At 41.8% G+C, this 20,549-nt stretch overlaps 1 protein-coding gene across 2 annotated transcripts in view; it reads left to right on the forward strand.

Moving 5' to 3' along the window:
- Window positions 1–20,549, forward strand: part of MACC1 (MET transcriptional regulator MACC1) — a 98,481-nt gene that overhangs the window by 45,402 nt on the left and 32,530 nt on the right. For both annotated transcript variants that reach the window (XM_033930926.1, XM_033930927.1), the window contains one exon: window positions 17,414–17,536. In XM_033930926.1, the coding sequence (XP_033786817.1) occupies window positions 17,422–17,536 (115 nt within the window). In that variant the 5' untranslated portion in view covers window positions 17,414–17,421. The remainder of the gene's footprint in view (window positions 1–17,413; window positions 17,537–20,549) is intronic.

The following is a 20,549-nucleotide window of genomic DNA, read 5'->3' on the forward strand; positions in this document are numbered from 1 at the left end:
GCTGCAGTAGTAGTTTCTACCATAACACGGAGTACCAAATGCTCCGATGCTGTTCCGACGCTCATAGAAGTTATATGAGAGTTGGAGCATTTAGTGCCCCAGGCCGCATAGAAACCTTTACTGCAGCTGGGTAAAAGAAGGCCATTGTTATTTGAATGTTTTTTGTTGGTTTTTTTACTGTTGTGATTACGTATTGCTTTTGGTTAGGTTATTGTTGCTGTAAACTGTCGGGCGAATTTCTTCAAAAAGGCAGTAAATAAATCCAAATAAATATTGCAAGAGTGCAAAGGTAATTGTAGAAAAGAGTAAATGCAACCCCCTCTCCCCCAAAAACAAACAACCACCCCCAAAAAAAACCCCAACACAAAACCCCAAGTAAATAGGTTCTAATGGGAAGATAATCCTAAGGCAGAACTAGGACTGATAATGCTCTTTATAAATATTGCCAAAAATGTAAGTCTTGCAAATAATTTATATAGTTGGTGAAGAGTGTAGCATCTTTACACTCCCTTTAACAATATATTTATTTATTTAATCATTTATTTAGCACGACCTCCCAAAGGAGCCCAGAAAAGGTTACAGGAGTACATTCATATTATGGGTAGGATACATTTTAGTGAGACATAGGGCCCGTTTTACAAAGCTACGCTAGCGGCTGCTGCGCGGTAACGGCCCCGAAGCCCATAGAGATTTAAAGGGCTTCGGGCTGTTGCAGTGCGTCAGCCGCTAGCACGGCTTTGTAAAACAGAACCATAGACTTTACAGCATTTACAGCATGGACAAGGGTTTAGATTACAGCAATTACAGTATAGATATAACATTCAGGCCTTAGGCTTAGTGGGGAAGGGCGGACCCGCTATGCCTAAGGCCTGATTGGTCCAGGCTTCTAGAGCCTGGGCCAATCAGGCCTTAGGCTTCGCAGGATGGGCCGGGAAGGGGCGGGCCCGCCTCATTTTGACGAGGCGGGCCTGCCGGCTGGACGGGCAAGACCCGTCTGGCCAACAATTAAAGATTAGTTTGGTGGGGGGAGGTTTGGGGGCTGTTAGCGCGGGGGGGTGCGAAGGGGGGCGTCTTCCGGCAGGAGGGATTGGGCACCCTCCTGCCGGTGATCGGTAGTGTCGGGGGGGGGGCATCTTCCGGCAGGAGGATTTGGGCACCCTCCTGCCAGTGATCGGTAGTGTCGGGGGGGGTATCTTCCGGCAGGAGGGTTTGGGCACCCTCCTGCCTGTAATCGGACAAGCGTCCGCTGCCGCTATACTTATAGTGGCAGAGAGATCCCTTGCCGCGATAAGTATAGCGGCCGCGTCTACTCTAACCTGATTCTGTAACCGGCGTCTGTAACATGGATGCTGGTTACAGAATCGGGGTTTAGTGTAGGCCCGATTCTGTATAGGACGCCTCTCCTGGGCCGTCCTATACAGAATCCGGGCCTGAATGTCTTCACTCTATCGCCCCTCCTCCTGGCATGGTGGTGATCATCTGGCATCCATAAAGGATCATGTTTTTACCTTTTCTCCCAGTGTGAGCAGTACAGGATCAGCTAGTATAGAATAAATCAACATTCAGTTTAGCAAGGACAGCCTGCTTTTAGCTCCTCTTCCTTCACATCCCCTGTGGCAGAGCTCCTGCGACAGTCTCAGAACCACTGATTTTAATATTGGGGAAAATGTGTTTCTTTGCTGGTACTTGGTACCTTTAGCAAGTCACCATGCAAGTACCTAAAATCCAAGAGTACTGAAGTAATCCATAAACCCAGCTGCCTTGTACTTTTTCTGCACTACTCTTTCTGAAATATCATTCTGTATGAATATGGAAAGCACCACACCTACTGTTGCCATAGCAATGCTGCCTCGAGGTTCTATGCTATGCTTTTCAGCTATAACCTGAGGTGTTGAATGCTAAATGATATCAGAAGAGGCATGTTAAATCTTGAAAGCTCTTGTACTAAAACCATTCTGTTAGTCCTTTAGAAAGTATTACAATCAGTGAACATGCATAGATTTTCACTGCATAGAACGTCAAATCAAACTTTGGTTTCCCACTGACACTATACTTTTCCACCACTTGAGAAATTATTTTTCTGCTTCTTCAAAGCAAAATAAAATCAAATGGAGTTATCAAAAAATTTCTTTCAAGCCCTGTGTTGGCTGAGGACACATGAGGAAAAAGATCTTTGAACAAAAATATAATCCAACCTGGTGGAGATTCCGTGTGCCCTAGATATATGGGCATAATCACACTCTTCTGGGTGCAATGAGTGCCATGTTGTAGGACCCCCTATTTCTGGGTTACCACCTGCTACTCCTGTAGGTGAGTGGTCTAAATTAATGTCTCCAGCCACAGCATAGACTAATCTGCTGTGAAGATTTTGAAGTAGATGGGTGGAAAGGAGGAGAGTGCCAGCACCCCTGCCAAGACAGTATCTGAGGGTGGTGCACCTCCCCCCCTTTCTATTGCCACTGTGTAAACTACCACTAAAATTAGTTTCTTCCCTGAAGATGTACTTTCAAAATTACATAGCATCTTTTCATATCTTTAAGCAGCAGTTCTATTTTGGAAGGTAAACCCTTGTGCACTAGTACTGCCAGTCCCCCCTTGCACCTATCTGCGGCAGACTAGCAAACACCCCCAGCACACCATTTTTGTCATTTCAATGTTTCAGCATCTAATAAGCAGGTTTCCTGAAAAGCGGCTATATCTGCCCCTTATCTCTTAAGAGCTGCTAAGATTTTACTCTGTTTTATCAAGGAGGTAATACAATTCTTATTCCATGACCCAAGGTGGATACTCCCAAATATCCACCCTGGGTGCCCAGCCCCCACCTAAGAACAATACTACTTTGGCCTAAACCTTCTTACCCCAAAGTGAATAGATGCCAATACAAGCAATAGTATCAGTATGAGTAAAGCAATCCCATTAAAAAACAATATAAGACCCCTCAGTAAATTGTAATGTAATGTAATTTATTTCTTATATACCGCTACATCCGTTAGGTTCTAAGCGGTTTACAGAAAATATACATTAAGATTAGAAATAAGAAAGGTACTTGAAAAATTCCCTTACTGTCCCGAAGGCTCACAATCTAACTAAAGTACCTGGAGGGTAATAGAGAAGTGAAAAGTAGAGTTAGAGGAAAAATAAAAATAAAATAAACATTTTAACAAGACAGCATTGATCTAAATACTTTGGAAGGTAGAAGAGAGGAGAGAAAGGAATAGAAGCAGAAGGGGGAGCCGTTGAACAGTAGAATTCTGGAGAAATTTAAATGATAGAAATAGAACAAAACAAAGACAAAAGGCAAAACAATAGATAAGATTAAAGATAAATCATAAGCTGGAAAGAAAAATAAAATAAAACTTTGTCTTCAATCCACGGTTTCAGCGTCAGTGATGAAGTGGAGCAAGTAAGTTTAGGAGGAGCGATTGACGTTTCCAGAAAGGGCTTCTTCAGGGAAGAGACTTGGCAGACAGTCCCAGGATGCCTATGTCTCCTCCCCTGCGATGTTCTCCCATCCATGCATTCCCTCCCAGACACACTGCCCGTGCCCCAGCCGCTCCAAGGAGGCTGCCCCAGATGAGGCCCACGGTGAATGCAGGATTCTCTCCTCTGCGGGAAAGCCGCCCGGAGCCGACAGTCGATCTTCTTAGCGGATTGCATGGGGGGAAGAGTTCACACTCTTGATAGGATCGGGTCTGTGTGCTCTCGGTGGTTGTGGCTGGTCTCGTTGCTGCTTAGGTGTAAAAGCAGTTGATCTCCACTGCTGCTGATATTTAAAAGCAGGCAGATTGATCTCTCCAATGGACTGCAGGGGGAGGAGTTCACACTCCTGGCAGGATCGGGTCTGTGGGCTCTTGGTGGTTGTGGTAGGTCTCGCTGCTGCTTGTATGTAAAAGCAGTTGTTTTTCTACTGCTGCTGATATTTAAAGCAGGTAGATTGATCTCTTAAACGGGATATAGGGGGAGGAGCTCACATGCCTGGTTGGATCGGGGCAAGGGCTCCTATTATAGGCTGCTTAGGTGTAAAAGCAGTTGATCTCCTACTTCTGATAATATTTAAAAGCAAGCATATTGATTTTTCCAACGGAATGCTGGGGGAAGAGCTTACTTGTTTGGCTGGATCAGGGCAAAGGGCTCTCGGTAGTGGTGGCTGGTCCTGTTGCTGCTTAGGTGTAAAAAACAGTTGATCTTCCTAGTGGACTGCAGGGGGAGGTGGAGCTCACACTCTTGGTTGGATCGGGTCTGTGTGCTCTTGGTAGTTGCGGATAGTTCCGCTGCTGCTGAGGTGTAAAAGCAGTTGATTTCCCACTGTTGCTGATATTTAAAAGCAGGTAGATTGATCTCTCCAATGGACTGCAGAGGGAGGAGCTCACATGCCTGGCTGGATCGGTCCTGCTGCTGCTTAGGTGTAAAAGCAGTTGATTTTCCTAGCGAACTGCAGGGAGGGTGGAGCTCATATTTTTGCAGGACCGGGACTGTGGGTTTTTGGTGGGTTAGTCCCGTTGCTGCTTAGGTGTAAAAGTAATTGATCTCCCACTGCTGCTGATATTTAAAAGCAGGCAGATTGTCCAGGGAGAGGAGCTCTGCACTCAAACTGCCATCCTCCTCGAACACTGTCCCCATGAAGCAACCCAATCCCCTCACACCTCCCTCCCTATCCCTCTCCCTACCACCCCTTTCAATAAAGTACCGGTAAATGTTCCAGCGGGAAGAAACGGGATATCACTTTGTGAACCAAGAGTGTCCCCTCCCCCCTATGTGACTGAAAAAACCTTGAGGTCTAAAACAACCAGGGCATGCTTGTGTTAATGATTAAAATTGTACAAACAGGAACAATTTTTAGAACTTCATGAAAATAGCAGGGCTCCCATTTGATTTAATAGTAGTTTGGAGTTTAGATTTATAATGCACCATAAATATTTGATCTTCGATCATGATTATGTTTGAATGTATTTATTAGTTAATATCGGGATATATTCTCCCGTTATGTGGTCTAGAGGAGATAGTGAATTATACTTGAAATATTTTATTTTTCTGTAATCTTTCCTTTCTTTATTATTATCTGTAAAAATGATAATGATGAAAACTTGATTAAAAAAAAAAGTATACAAACAACTATTGAAATAACAGCATGAGTAATAAAAGACTTGCTAAGCCGCAGGCCCAACAACTAGTACACCACCTAAGTGCAAACATAAGAACTAATGTGCAGTCTGAAAATGGTGATTCACGTTGTATACTCAGGCAGCCCTGGTAATTTATTTACAGTCCTGCAATGACTCGGAGGCTTTCCATTTGTTGTCCCAAAAATTATTTAGGACCACTGGAAAGAGAAACATAAATTGAATTTTGCACTCATATAAAACATTAGAGAAGTATAAAATGTCAGTACCTCTCCGAAAAAGCTGGTCAATAATCCTCAAATATACTTACCAGTTCCCTCTTATATTTTAAAGAGTCTCTTTTCTGCTTGTAAAGATGCAACAATTCTTCCTTATGAGCTTAATTATGAATTTTTGCATAGACCACGTGAGGAAAAAATTCCCCATCTCACGGTCCTAGCAGTAAGCGTGCTCAAGTTACAAGGGTCCCTTATATAACGAGGAAGAAAGTTCCTTTGAGATCCAACTTTCCAGAAAATGGGGCAGCTGCTTTTCAGTCTTGGGTAAACCCACAAAACGCACATTATTGCACATTATGTTTTCCTATATGATACCTTTGTTAACTATTTCCCTTTGTGTTTTCCCTCAATGTTTCTTCTTTACTTTATGAATTGTAGTTCATCCCTCCTTTCCCATGTTTATCAATGTTAAAATCAAGAGTTCTTACCCATTTTTTAAGTAATTGTATGTACTGTATTGTTTGTTTTATTTTTTTATATTTAATAATTGTAAATTTTAAAGTGTACATCGCTTAGAATATTTGATTAAGCGATTGATCAAGTCACTTAATAAACTTGAAACTTGAAAACTTGGGATCGGTTTTCAAGATCATCTAATTTCATGGCTTTTTCTTTTAATTTGGGCCTACAAGATGCTCTGTTGTGTGACACGCAGCTCCTGATTGGCAAGGCCCGACTTTAGTACAGGAAGAGGCGGTCGGAGCATAGAGCGAGTGATTTCCTTCACTCTCCGGCTGCTCTCATGCCTCTCACGCTGCCCTCTCCAGTCTCCCCCACGAAAAACCGTATTTGCGGTTTTTCAAGATTTGCGGGGATTCCTGTATATATATTTGTCAATCCAGCCACCTTGCTTTGTTTGCATATGGAGAGTTATTCAATTTATTTCTAGAAGTTTCAAGTTTATATACCAGCCAACAGTGCTAGCTGAGCGATATACAAATGCAGTAATTCTCAATAGGAGAAAAAAAAATAGTAGAAGGGTCAATTATAGAGGGAAATGGGAAGAAATACAATATCTGAGATGTAGAAAAGAGTAAAGGAGCAGAGGGGAGTGGAAAATAGGGTTCACACACAGGCAGCCTCTACTGTCAATAGTGTAATCATATGGTGGTCACAGAAACATCTTAAGTGAGACCTTAAATTTATCCAGAGTTGGATTCCAACTGTAGGAAAGATGGAATTGCGTTCCAGAGAGTAGATGCTACTGCTGAAAAAATAATTTGGAATGTTGTGTCATAGATATGTGCCTGAGGGATAGTATGAATAAACAATTTTGCTGTGAGGATTGGAGTGCTCTGGGATTAGAAGTCAGTCCCCAAAAAAGGGGAGTAAGGAATTGTCGTGGTTTGTAAACCAGAAGCAGAATCTTATAATCTCTATCAGCTCTCCCAAGGAGGCTACAAAATGGTTTATATGGTCAGACAAAACTTTGTTTTATGATTGTGCTGTCAATGCAGAATTAAAGTAGTTTATTGAAAACCTTAACTTTATGGCCCAAGAGCAATAAAAATCGAGCTTTATATCTTTAAGAAACTTTAAGGCATAATCATATCATCATGCTAGATCCACATATTTGGGACCCCCCACTTCATTTCATAAGAACATAAGCAGTGCCTCCGCCGGGTCAGACCATAGGTCCATCCTGCCCAGCAGTCCGCTCCCGCGGCGGCCCAAACAGGTCACAACCTGTCTGAATCACCAGAAGGGGCTCCCTTGCCACCTTGGTTTCTCATTGAAGTCCTATCTTCCCATCAAAGTCCTAACCCTCCGGTCTTGCACATGCACGACCTGATTGGGTTTCTATATTTATTACCTGGTTAGCTTTCTATACTTGTGTTACATCCCAGCACCTCTCTCAGTATCCCACGATCCCTTTATCCATCAGAAATCCGTCCAATCCCTGTTTGAATCCCTGTACCGTACTCTGCCTGATCACTTCCTCCGGTAGCGCATTCCAAGTGTCCACGACCCTTTGTGTGAAAAAAGCTTCTTAGTTTCTTAGCTGAGTGGACCTGCAATAAGTTTTTTTAGAGATGAATGAAATGATCCTCTTGGTGGGTGTGTTTGAATACTTGCTGTCAGATTTTGAGGTGCCATATTATAAAAAATTCTGCAAACTTAAAACAAAATTTTAAATTCCACTCTTTTTTTTTTTTCCTAGAGACCACAAATGAAGTTTTTTTAAGCACAAGGTTGTACGAGTATGTGCTCATTCAGCTTAGTACAGGCACAACTCTTGCAGCCATATTCAGTGTTAACTGTACATAGTAACACAGTAAATGATGGCAGATAAAGACCTGAACGGTCCATCCAGTCTGCCCATAAGTTATACCCATTAAAAAATACATGATATTTTGATATTTGATATATTGATCTTTGATATTTCTGGGCCAGACTGTAAAGTCTGGTATTGTCCTAGGTTCCAAATGCTGAAGTTGCCATCCAAGCTCACTCCAGCCTATCCAACCATCTCGTTGTTTGCAGGATATCTACCGTAAAGTCTGGCCAGTAACATCCTCATGTTCCAAATTAGTGGAGTTCCCATTGATGCCCAGCCCATCCTACATCATATCTAGGACAAAGACCATGCAGGTCTGTCCAATACCAGCCTTAGTTCTTTAATTTACATCCTTCATTTTCTAATTAGAGCTTCTCTGTTTTTACCCAAGCTTTTCTGAATTCCATCACTGTTTTTCCTCTCCACCACTTCCCTCGGTAGGGCATTTCAGGCATCTACCATCCTCTCTGTGAAGAAGAATTTTCTAACATTGCTCCTAAGCCGCCCTGTAACCTCAAATTATGCCCTCTAGTTTTACCATTTTTTTCTTCTCTGGAAAAGATTTGGTTCTATATTAATGCCTTTCAAGTATTTAAATGTCTGTATCATATCTCTCCTGTCCCTCCTCCCTCCAGAGTATACATATTTAGGTCTTCCAGTCTCTTTCCAAACATCTTTTTGTTCAAACTCCTTACCATTTTTGTTGCCTTCCTCTGGCCACTTTGGGCCCTACATATTAGGAAGAGAACAGGAGCTGGTGGCATAGAGTAGTAGGTGATGGCTAATGCCGAATGAAAGTGCAAGGAACCCATAGCTTACACTCCTGATGATTCTACTCATCTCTCATTCAGCACCTGTTCAAACTTCAAAATGCCCTCACTAGCAAATCTTCTCCTCATCTTACAATCCTTAAATACCTCCAACAATCTTATGGAGAGTATTCCCCCTCACTCCTTAAAAAATTATTTTCCTTCTTTGGCCCATTCATCTGGGAAATGGTATCCAAGTCTCTCTCTGACAACCTAGTACCTACTGCTTGGAAAACAGCCCTTGTTATCCCAAAATTGAAACAGCACAACTTAGACCCCTCTCTGCCGGTAAATTACTGCCCCATCGCTAACTTACCCTTAATCTCTAAACTAACTGAAAAAAATCATTCATACTCAACTTACAGAATTTATCGAAAACACCCATGCCCTACATCCATGTCAAACAGGCTTTCGCTCTTCACATTCCACTGAACTGTCACTGCTAGGCCTCATCTCAACTATCCATTACTATCATGATCACCAAAAATCTGTTCTTCTTATTTCCCTCGACCTGTCCGCAGCCTTCGACACTATTGATCACTCTCTCCTTATTAATCGACTTAAAGACTGCGGTATTACAGGTCCGGCTCTTTTATGGTTCATTTCATACTTTAATGAACGTAGCTTTAAAGTTCATGCAAAGAATGAAACGTCCCAACCTATATCACAAACCTATGGTGTTCCGCAAGGATCTATTCTATCTCCAGTATTATTCAACATCTTTCTGTCTCCTCTTCTTACGCTAGCACAATCTATTGGATTCACAATCTTCACCTATGCAGATGACATGCAACTACTTCACCCAGTCAACACCTCAAACATTTCAGATATAACAGATATAAACAATAAACTGGATGCTGTAAATGACTGGCTTTATACAAATAAACTTTCTCTCAACATTGATAAATCCCGTGCCCTACTACTCCCAATCAAAAACAGTGAATCTTTATCTGGCAAAATTTCTATCAAATCCACTCCTATACAAATGGAAACAAAAATAAAATTATTAGGAGTCATTATCGATAAGGATCTCACATTCCATGATCAAATCAGTTCGGTTGTAAAAATCTGTTTCTTCAAACTTCATCTTATTCGTTCATTAACTTCGATTCTAGGGACAGATGCAATCACAATTCTGGTTCACTTTCTAGTCATTTCCCACTTAGACTACTGCAATTCTCTTTATAACGGCCTCCCACAAAAAGAAATTTGACGCCTACAATTAATACAAAATACAGCAATAAAACTCATTTACAAAATAGGCAAATATGATCATGTTACCCCGCTTTTGAAAGAGGCACATTGGCTACCTATCATACATCGTATCACCTATAAAATCATCTTGCTTACCTTCAAAATAAAACTCTCACACCAGCCTTTATATCTTGATAAGGTTCTCATTCCTCAATGTTCCTCACGTACTCTGAGGTCAACAGATCAAAAACTCTTACGAATCCCTTCCGTAAAAGATTTCTATTACACCCGGAAAATAAATTTTACAGTAGTCGCCCCAACGTTGTAGAATGCCCTGCCACAACAACTCCGAGATGAACAACATCTAGATAAATTCAAGATTAACCTGAAGACTTTCTTATTCCGTGACGCTTTCGCCTGTGCTTAGAGCTACCTTCTTCTTTGTTTTTTCCCTCTCTTCTCTCTCTTTCACTCTTCTGATCCTCTTTTATTTAACCAACCGCTTTAAAAAAGCGACCCCACCCAATATGTTTTACCCCACTCCCACTTTCTCCTTCTCTTCTCAAAACATGTAACTTTTCCCCTCCTTTCCCTTTTACCCTCACTTTCATGTCTGTCCAGTTATGTTTTTGATGTCCACTCATCATCTTTAAATATTTATGACTTTTTTCTCTTTCTTATAATTTTACTGTTAACCGGCCAGATACCTGTTGATGGTCGGTATATTAAAAAGATAATAAACTTGAAACTTGATAGCTGAGTTGGAGGAGCGGAACCTGTTGTGGTGTGACTTAGGACTCGGAGCATGTGGGGCTCTTCTCCCTTGACACAAAACAGATGAAGGAATTTGGAAGTGCAGTTTGAGCTTCAAGTGCCAACAGGGCCCCTGTCCTCATGCAGTACAAGAGGAGCAGCAGGAGCTGGTTTGGTTAGAAGGGAAGGCTAAAAGGAGAATAAAGTGAAGTGGGAAGGAGGAAAGTCGGTGGGAGAGGGGCTGATCCCTCTGCCCCTGTTTGGGCCAACCATTCACGCATCCTTCCCCAGCAACCCACAGAAAACATTTAGATACTTACTACCAACATCCCATTCAGCCTCATTCAACCTAGTCCCCCCCCCTTTCCACTCCACACTACACCAAAGCACATGGGCTTCAAATGTTGTCAGGGCTTTCATACCCTGCTGACGGAAAAACAGATGCAGCACCCATGGTGGTTTGCCTTGGATCTCTCATTCCCCAAGAGGTACAAGAAAAGCAGCATGAGCCAGCCCCAGGAGTGGTGAAAGGGTTTTAAGCACCTTCAGTCACCTTTCAGTCTTGTACCCCTTCTCCCACTCCCCTATTAACTTTGAGGCTTTTAGTTCCCCTTCTGTTGAGCTTTTGATAAACTCAGAGCCAATACCATTACCCTAGAATGGTCCTGTAAAAACAAAGAATTAGACATCATACTTTTAAATATTAAACTTTGTAGAGACAATATACATATACAGTCAAACCTCGGTTTGCAAATAACATGGTTTACGAGTGTTTTGCAAGATGAGCAAAACACTTGAGCAAATCGTGCCTTGCAAATCGAGCGTTGACTTGATTTGTGAGCCCGCCCCCCAACAACTGGCATTGCCCCCCTGCCTGTGAGGCCTCCCCCTTGACAACCGGCATCGCCTGCCCGCACAAACCCTTACCATGATCTGGCACTGGCACGCAGCATCAACCCACAGGATGTGTCGGTGCCGGAAGATCCTGCCTCTTGCCGCTGATCTCTGCTGGGCTGGGCCTTGAGCATCTGCACATGCTCAAGGCCTTCTGGCTCCCGCTCTCCCCGAGAATCTCAGAGATCAGAGGCAAGAGGCAGGATCTTCCGGCACCAGCATATCCTACAGCCCTTCTAGCTGCTGGGTCAGCACCTGGCTGGCCACACCCTTGTCTCAGGGTAAGTTCAGTAATTCCTAATTTTTCAGTAATTCCTATTTTTTCATCAAAACGGGATATCTATTAATATTCAGCCCCGCCCCCAATCCCACCCTAGCCCCGCTCCAATTTCTTCCATTCATTTTTCATGTAAACACAATATCTTATTAATTCATAATGGTAAACATAAAATGGTTAAAAAATACCCACAAAGCACACTGTACGCAGAGAAAATGTTAATTATCATTTACGAGTTTTGGTTTTTTTTCAAAGATCCCGCCCCTCAAAAACCCGCTCTCGATCCCGCCCCTCAAAAACAGGAAGTCACTTCAGAGGGGGGCAGGATCGAGATCGGCAGAACTTAGAGCGATGCAGGCAAGTGGAAAAGTCCTGCGGCTTCTGTCTTAGTTTTTACCATCCAGTTTAGCATTATTGGCGTAGCCGAAGGCAGGGCTGATGGCAGCTAAGTGAGCTGCCTGGATCGCGGAATCCCCTTACCATCCCCTAATGCAGGCCCTGAGAATAGAGAGGGTGATTCCGGACCTGGTGGCCCCCCCTGACCATTTTGGGCCCTATGCCTGTGCCTATTCTTTAATCCGGCCCTGGCTGCGGTGGACTGGGGTTTGATCGGCACTATAGGGAGGGAAGGAGGGAGGCAGGCTTTAGCGCGGCAGGGAGGGAGGGGAAGTAATTGCCGGTCTGTTGTCCCTGCGCACAGCTTTGGGACGCTGTCCCTGAATATGGGACATTTCGGCGTCCCGAAGCGGTGGGTCAGGACAATAGGACGGTCGGTCCCATAACGGGACGTATGGTCACCTTAGTAATTCCCTTACTGGCTTCTTACAAGAAAAAAACCTCATCAAAACAGGTAAGTATTCCACAGTCTATTTAATCACAATCTTTTCCCTACCAAACTCACTGCGCCTGTTTGGATACAGTCAGGCTCCACTACCAACCCTAGTAAGTTGGTGGGGGTGTGGAATTTCTGAATCCACTATCAAAACAGCCTTGTAGGCCCCGCAATCCCAACCCTTTGGATCTTATGTGGATTCTGCCCCACAATCCCCACTGTAGCAATCAGTGACTTGTAGTTTCAAAACAGGGGAAAAAACACAATACAAAGTCCTTTTCAGGCAGGGCAGCTTTTCCCTTCAATTGTCCTTGCAAAAATTCCAAAAACAGCATTTGGCTGCTTGGCTCAAAGGCAGCCAACAAACACACAGTTCCTTCTTCCAAACACAGAGCAGTGTTAGCTTCTTTAATCCAGCAAAAGAAAATGGACAAAAAAACAGCCTTAACTCGCATCCATCTGATCAGCAGTTGCTGGCAGAGCAACCTCCATTTCCTCCTCTAGTCCCAGGCATGGCAGCTGATTAGCCAGTAAGGAGTCCTCCCAATCAAGCATCTCTATTTCTTCTCCTTGCCTGGCCTCTGGAGCCCCTAACCCAGGGTCTGACTCCTCTGCTTGCTCATCCCTGTCTCGCACTGCTCAAACTCCCTTTCTATGTGGGAGCCACACCCATGCCTGAGTGGGGGATAGGCAGGTTTCAGGTTTCAGCTTTCTCCTGCTCTGCAATTAGTATCATCAGCAGGTGTGGGCCTAAAGGGGCTATAGAGCCTGTTCCTTAGGCTGTGTCCTACCAGTGACTGGCCTAGATTTAAATGAGTTTTTGTCCCCATAGTGTCCCAAATACCCCCCAAGGCTCCTGTTCTTGGGAAACCTCCCCAGAATCTGAGTCCTGATCCCTGCTAGTTGGAGAGCTGCTGCACTGATCAGCTCTCTTCAGCTTCAGGGCTATGCTTTTATGCTTGTTACCTGGAACCCAGCTAGCTGTAGTGTTGGGCTTGTGACAGTGTGCTATTTTCCTCTTCAGTTCTGCATCTGCACTGAAAACTGTTTCTGTTTATGAAATGGAAGCTTACAAGCCATGAAAAGGAAGGGATAAATTCCATTTGAATGGCTATTCTTATCATTTTTCCAAGAAGAACAAAATAACAATAAGCAGGAAATGTAACTAATAACTTTGAAATGGGAGTTTAACCACTCCTATTGATAACAATGCAGCTAATGCTATTGTCCATTGATACTTAAATTTTGTAGATCCATTTGGGGTCAAGTGAATAACTTATTGGAAAATCCAGTGGCATTGACGTACGATACCGTGCTATTTGGCACGTCAATGAGGGCTAAACGCCAAATATCTTCTTGTAATAATAAACTTCTCTTTATAATGACAGGGGTTGCCATACAACTTATTATGAAGAACTGGAAAAACTGGGACCAGTTAAATTATAATTTTTGGTGGGACTCTTTATGCCACATTTTAAAAATGGAGTGTGTGATTGCCATACAGCAGGGGCATTATAGGAAATTTAAGGATGTTTGGGAGTCGTTAACAAAATTCTGTAAGGAATGATTATCATTTTTTCCCTTTGAACATACACGTCCAAGGTGGGTGGGGGCGGGATATATAGATGGGGGGGGGGGTTTGAAACATATATTTGATATGAAATATAACTTGATAAAATTTGTGTAAAATATATATTTTGTTGCACTTATTGTTATCTTTAAACTGAATAAAGATTTATAAAAAAAAAATAAAAAATTGTACAGCCATAGCCATCCACCAGATCTTGCTGCTGAGGAGCTAAAGGTCAAAATACAAAGAAAGGCTGATGGGTGTGTAAATCGTATTCCCCCCTAGGTGCATGATAAATTCTGCAATGGCATCATAACCTGAAGAAGCATTTGCACCTGCTCCATTGAAAACATCAGTGGCGCATAGAATTCAGCATGCTCATAAAAATGCAGATGGGTATGTGCACCGGTTAGAGAATGACACGGGGACACATTTTTCACTGTCCCTGCAGGAACTCAATTTCCCCATCCTGTCGCTGCAGGATGCTGACCCTGTTCCATTCCTGTAAGCTCTGCCTTAACCGCACAAGCCTCAAACACTTATGATTTTAAAGTGCAGTTGAGGCTTGTGCAGTTGAGGACAGAGCTTGCAGGAATGGGGCAGGGACAGGAAAAGAACTCACTGGGACGGGAAAATGAGTTCCCATGGGGATGGGGAAAAATTTGTCCTTGTGTCATTCTCTAGCACCAATCTCTGTTGTTGACTTGCAGATTCCTGAGGAATATCAAACCACAGCTTATTTCTAGGATAAGCAGCATAAAATCTGTTCTATTACTTGGGATCTAGCTATGTACTTGGGACCTGGGTTAACCACTGTTGAAAACAGGATGCTGTCCCAGTATGGCAATTCTTATGTTCTAATGTTTATTCAGGCAGCGTTTTGTGTGTTCTTTTTTATTTTGAAAATATTGGCCATATGCAGATAATCCAAATGCAAAATCCATTAAAGTAATATATGTTAGTGATTCTAATAGGATCTTTTTACGTTCTGCCAAAGTCTAGATGTGTGATGGGCCATTTTAAGGCAGTTCCCACACTATTTTGCCAGCTATTCACTATCCACGCTGTTTATAGCACAGTTGTTTACCCTTATGTTGATGCTATCCTGTCTGATAAATGTCAATCTACGTATTGTTTGTGATTCCTAGAAACTTTAAAAAAAAAAAATCTTGTGCCTGGAACTTGCATAATGTATCGTAATATTTTCAACATGTAGTCAACTTTTTGAAAGTTTTAACCATATATTAAAAAGTGTTTTAAGTTTTTCTGAATCTTTTGGGGTAGTCTTTTTGCTATAGTTATAGTGTACACAAGTCTGGCATATGATATTTATAACCTCAGCTAAGTTTTACAGTCAGTAAATGAGATTCACTAAATTGAGGTGTGCGTAACGGACACTGTTACTGAAATAACACATACTCAAGTGAGGTGCGCATAATTGGTGCAGTTGTGCGTCACTCGCTTAAATCTTGCACATAAAATATTGGAGGCTTAAGTGCCAGGCAGATGGGCTACAGAGGCCTTTCAAGAATAGATTAATTGAAGCTCTTACACTTACCTATAATTTCAAGCTGTCACATCTTGTTAGGCATTCAACAAAGTCCCCCAGCTGTAATTAGTATTTCCTCATCACATTTTAATTGTGCTCCTTTGGGAGTCAATTTGGAAGCCCCTTTGTCGCTATCTCTATATGTGCGCTAGTGTTGATAGATCACTTTCAAGTTGGCTTTTAACCCAGTAGCATTGGATGCTAGTGATAACATTTCAGTCTCATGGTGATAAACAGTCTCTCTGGATATACATGCAAGCACAGGTTGAATTCCCAGCTAAAAGGGAGTCTGTTCTCGTCTCATATATGGTGCTTGCTGCTCTGTCAAGTTGCATGTATGTTCAGATAGCAGCGATCTCATTTTACACAAGCCTGATGAAGGGAACATATATCTCAAAGTCTAGTCACAAATTTATTGTTTGTCCAATTAAATTGTGTTTACTACAGTACGTGTGTTGAAATTTTTCTATTGAAGTGTATTTGAAAATTCAAAGGAATGCCTTTCAAGCTAGTTTGGAAAAAAAAAAAAATTAAAGATAACTGCTGTGTGTTTGTACCTAAAGATCGGGATCCTGTAATAAACCACCTTTCCACCCTTGTCCTCAAGGAATTCCCTTCTTTCTCAGCAGGCCTGGTTTTTCAAGGGTTACCAAAATATGCATGTTTAAATTGGAGTATCGGACCAAATGTGTACAAATATGGCAAAAAAAAAAAATTTATCCTGAAAACCAACTCTTTTTGGATTTGGGAACCATTGCTGTGGTGCTTTCTTATCAGATGCAGGTCATATGTTTTATCTAATACAGGTTAAATAATTGTAATACTGTACTTTTTCAGGTAGATTATTCAGTAGGATAACTTTAAAAGTACTGTAAATGCTTTGGGGTTCATAATAAAAAAAAAAGTCTAAAAAGTGTCCTAAATGGCTACTTGGATGATCAAAAAAGCCTGATCGTCCAAGTACCCATAATCAAAGCCCATGTGCCTAAGGCCCCGCCCACAGGAGGGGCCTAAGGCTCCTAGGCTATTCTGGTTGGCCCAGGCGCCTTAGGGCCCCACCTGTAGGCGGGGTTTCAGCCACCTGGGCCAATCCTGGTGAACTGTGTTTATCTGGGTCAGAGATGCTCTTACTTGGATGAGTGCTGCTGAATATCGGGTGGACTATTTGTTGCTTCCTTTTTTGTTGCAGTTGACTTAAAAGCCATTTTTGAGCCATAGTCAAAAGGGCTAATGTTTTCATTAGGGCTGTCAGATGATTAAAATTTTTAATAATGATTAATTGCACAGGTAAAACAAATTAATCTTGAATTAAATATGTCTCTGATTTCTCCCCCTTCTCCAGGCGGTCTCCCGTCCCTCTTTCCCCTCCAGCTGATTTCTAAACTTAGTTGGGGTCATATGCAATGCAAGCAGGCTTCCTGCTAGCCATCAAGTCACCCTCATGGAAACAGGAAGTTACATCAGAGGAGGCAGGATATGGCTGCAAGAAGGCTCTCAGGACTGGCGAAGGAAACCTTCTTGCCTAGGTTGTGAGCAGTGTCTGCAATGCAAGTTTAGAATGGCTGGATAGGGAGGAGGAGGAGAGAGAGAACTGTCAGACCCCTGTGGAAAGGAGGGGCCAGATCCCGGCTGTTGATTAATAATGAATAAAATGTTTAATTGTGTAGAAAATTAACGTGTCATATTAGTTAACATAGTTAATCAACAGCCCTAGTTTTCTTGGGCACTACTTCAAGACAGGAAGCCAAATGTATTTATTGCAATTATCAGGGTGACTTTTAACATACCATTAATTTTGCTCATAATGTATGGGTCAGGTGAGCATTCTGAGTAATAAAAGCTTTTATGTAATTTACCAGGAGGAACGATGTCATCAACTAGATCACTTTCCTTTCGCTCTGGAGGGATTTCACGAAGCAGATCTGAAGGAACGTTGATTGATCTTGAAGATGGAAGACTGTTATCAAATAATAATTTAACAGGTACTGAATATTAACTCTGTACACCAAAAGACTGCCTTCAAATAGCCGGCAGATTTCCATAGAAACCTATGATATTTTAGCAATCTCTGAGCAGCACATTTGTTTCTTTTAAGCCCTCTAAAATGTTGAGAGAAATCTGAACATTTTTAGAGGTTTTCATTATATACAATGCTGGGCAAGTCTTTTGTGAACAAGCACTCATCTGAATTTAAACAAATTAATGCAAAAATATCCATAACAGATACTGGCAAATAATGACCATGTCATACAATACAACTTATTATATCCCACAATTTTAAACAGAGAATCATTGTGGCTTACATAAAGATGAGTTACATTTGTAATATAGTGTTGTTGATAAGCGAGGAACAGCTGGATAAGTTGCAGCTGTACTCACTCGAGGAACGCAGAGAGAGGGGTGACACGATCGAGACATTCAAGTATCTTGGGCCGCATCGAGGTGGAAGAAGATATCTTCTTTTCCAAGGGTCCCGCAGCAACAAGAGGGCATCCGTGGAAAATCAGGGGCGGGAAACTGCACGGGGACACCAGGAAATTCTTTTTCACTGAAAGGGTGGTTGATCGCTGGAATAGTCTTCCACTTCAGGTTATTGAGGCCAGCAGCGTGCCTGATTTTAAGGCCAAATGGGATAGACACGTAGGATCTATTCACAGAGAAAGGTAGGCGAGGGTCATTGGTGTGGGCAGACTAGATGGGCCGTGACCCTTATCTGCCATCTATTTCTATGTTTTTCTATGTTTTCTAATATTGCCAGGTTAGTTTTAGGATGGCAGTCTGTGGGATGAAGAGGGCTGGGGAGAGTTAAGTCTACTGGGGGAACAGATATGCTTGGCTGCCATGTCGCTACTGTTGACAGTCCATGCTTAACTGCCTGTAGTAAATTATACATCCTTTTCCTTAGTGAGGAAGTGTGATGTATCAGATTGTACAGTCTTGGCATATGGTGGTTCTTACAGATTACCTCATGGACATGGAAGAGTTTTCTTGTTCTTACATCTAGTTTTTCAAGGTTTTTTTCTGAGGCTAGTCTACATATCCAGAGTTGTAAGGTCTATCACGCTCAGTATTATGTTTTCAGCAGTGACCAATCCAGGTTACAATTATCTGGGAAGATCCCCCAAAAATAAAACAGATTTTATGCTGCTTAGCTGGAAAAAAACAGTAGATATTCTCAAGTTTTTATAGACTGGCTCACCAGGATCAGCCAAATTTCTGATCTCGGTTTATACTTTCATTCTTTTCCTCCTCTTTTTTTTGGGGGGGAAGGTCACCTCGGTTTATATTTGAGGATATACAGTATTTATACTAGAGTTTTCTTTACCTAAATGCCTGTGCAATGACAGCCAAGTCAAAAATGGGCACCTAATCTGAAAACATGCCTACTTTTAGGTAGGTGCTTTGGACTTAGGCACATACCACTTTGTGTGCCTTTCAGTTAAGTCCAATTAACATCAATTATGGGTTAAATGCCGATTATCAGTGCTGATTATTGAGTTAGGTACCTAACTTTAGGCAGACTTTATGGTTTTGGGGGGTCTGTGGGTTTTTGTGGGGGGTTTTTTGTTTGTTTGTTTCTTATTCATGCTTTTCATTGTATTTTTTTTACCTTTGATATAGGTGTATCACAAAATTACAGCCATTGATCACATTTTAGTGTACTATTTGTTCAATAATTTTTACTTATATTGATTCTCGTTTTGGTTTCTCTGTCATTGTGGTGATGTTCCCTGGTTTAGTAGCAATCACTCGGCATATAAGAACCTATTTGCATTCTGCATGTACAAGTGTGAATCAAGAGTCGAAGTCACCAGGGATATACTGTTACTCCATGACTAGAGCTTTTTAATTTGTTTGGTCGTCTTATTTCTCAGCAGTCATTGCTCTCTCGTGCCTTTTTACCACAGTATGATATTTCAGTGTCGTCAAGCAATTTATATGTTAAATTTTAGAAATGCAGAACTGGTTATTAAGTTGGATGGAATAATTGGTGGTGGTGGTTCTGGGGGATGTCAGTGGCAAGACCCTTATTCCCAGGGGTCCAGATTACTGTTGCTCTGCCCTTTCATGTGGTCACTATTATATTCCTAAAATAGCTATTCTATTCCTTTTCTCCTTGGTCTGTCTTTCTTGATTTCTGTTAATCTAAGATATGGTGATCACAATGACATCAAATTTGCCTCTCCTATGTTGTCTTTCAGGTCAATGATTTTTAACAAAACTTCAAGAAAATGAATAGACACATGATTGTCCAAATGGATGTGTTATTCTCCTCTCATTGATTTATTTCAAACATTGTAGGCCAAAGTCTGTCAAAATCCAGTTTACGTTTTTCCCTGGAGTCCACTGGTAACCAGTGAAACTACTTATGTTTTTTTAATCTAAAAATTCACTCTTGCTGCTGTTTCCAGTTGCTTATTCAGCTCATAAGAAAAGGGATTTGTTTATGTGACTAATGCTCTAGATTTTATCGATGTGGACACACTTATACCACATGCTAGTATGCACCGATTACTATAATTGCATTTTCCTGCTACATCACACAGTGCCCACAGCAAAACTATCTTATATTCATGAGTCAAAAGCAGTAATCTCTGGGACAGTCTCATTGGGAGTTGCTTGTCACAGTTTCTTGGGATGTGCATAGTCCAAAAACCATTCTGGCTTTCTTTTTGATATTTGGTGGGGTTTTGTTTTGTTTTTTTGTTCATTTAACATGTTTGCTTTAATTGAAATTTTTTGACATTTTCTATTGCTTATTCCTAGGGTAAGCAGCATAAAATCTGTTTTACTTCTTGGGTCCTTGGATGGCCATTGTTAGAAGTGGGATGCTGGGCTTGATGGACCTTTGGTCTGTCCCAGTATGGCAATTCTTAAGTTCTTATTAAGGGGTCCTTTTTACTAAACTGTGGAGACAATTACTGAAGTCTTCCTTATTCACTATAGATCTAACATTTAAATATGAACATGCAATTGGTATCGATGAATATTCTT

The sequence above is a fragment of the Geotrypetes seraphini genome, chromosome 2, assembly GCF_902459505.1.
Source record: "Geotrypetes seraphini chromosome 2, aGeoSer1.1, whole genome shotgun sequence".
Lineage (NCBI taxonomy): Eukaryota > Metazoa > Chordata > Amphibia > Gymnophiona > Dermophiidae > Geotrypetes > Geotrypetes seraphini.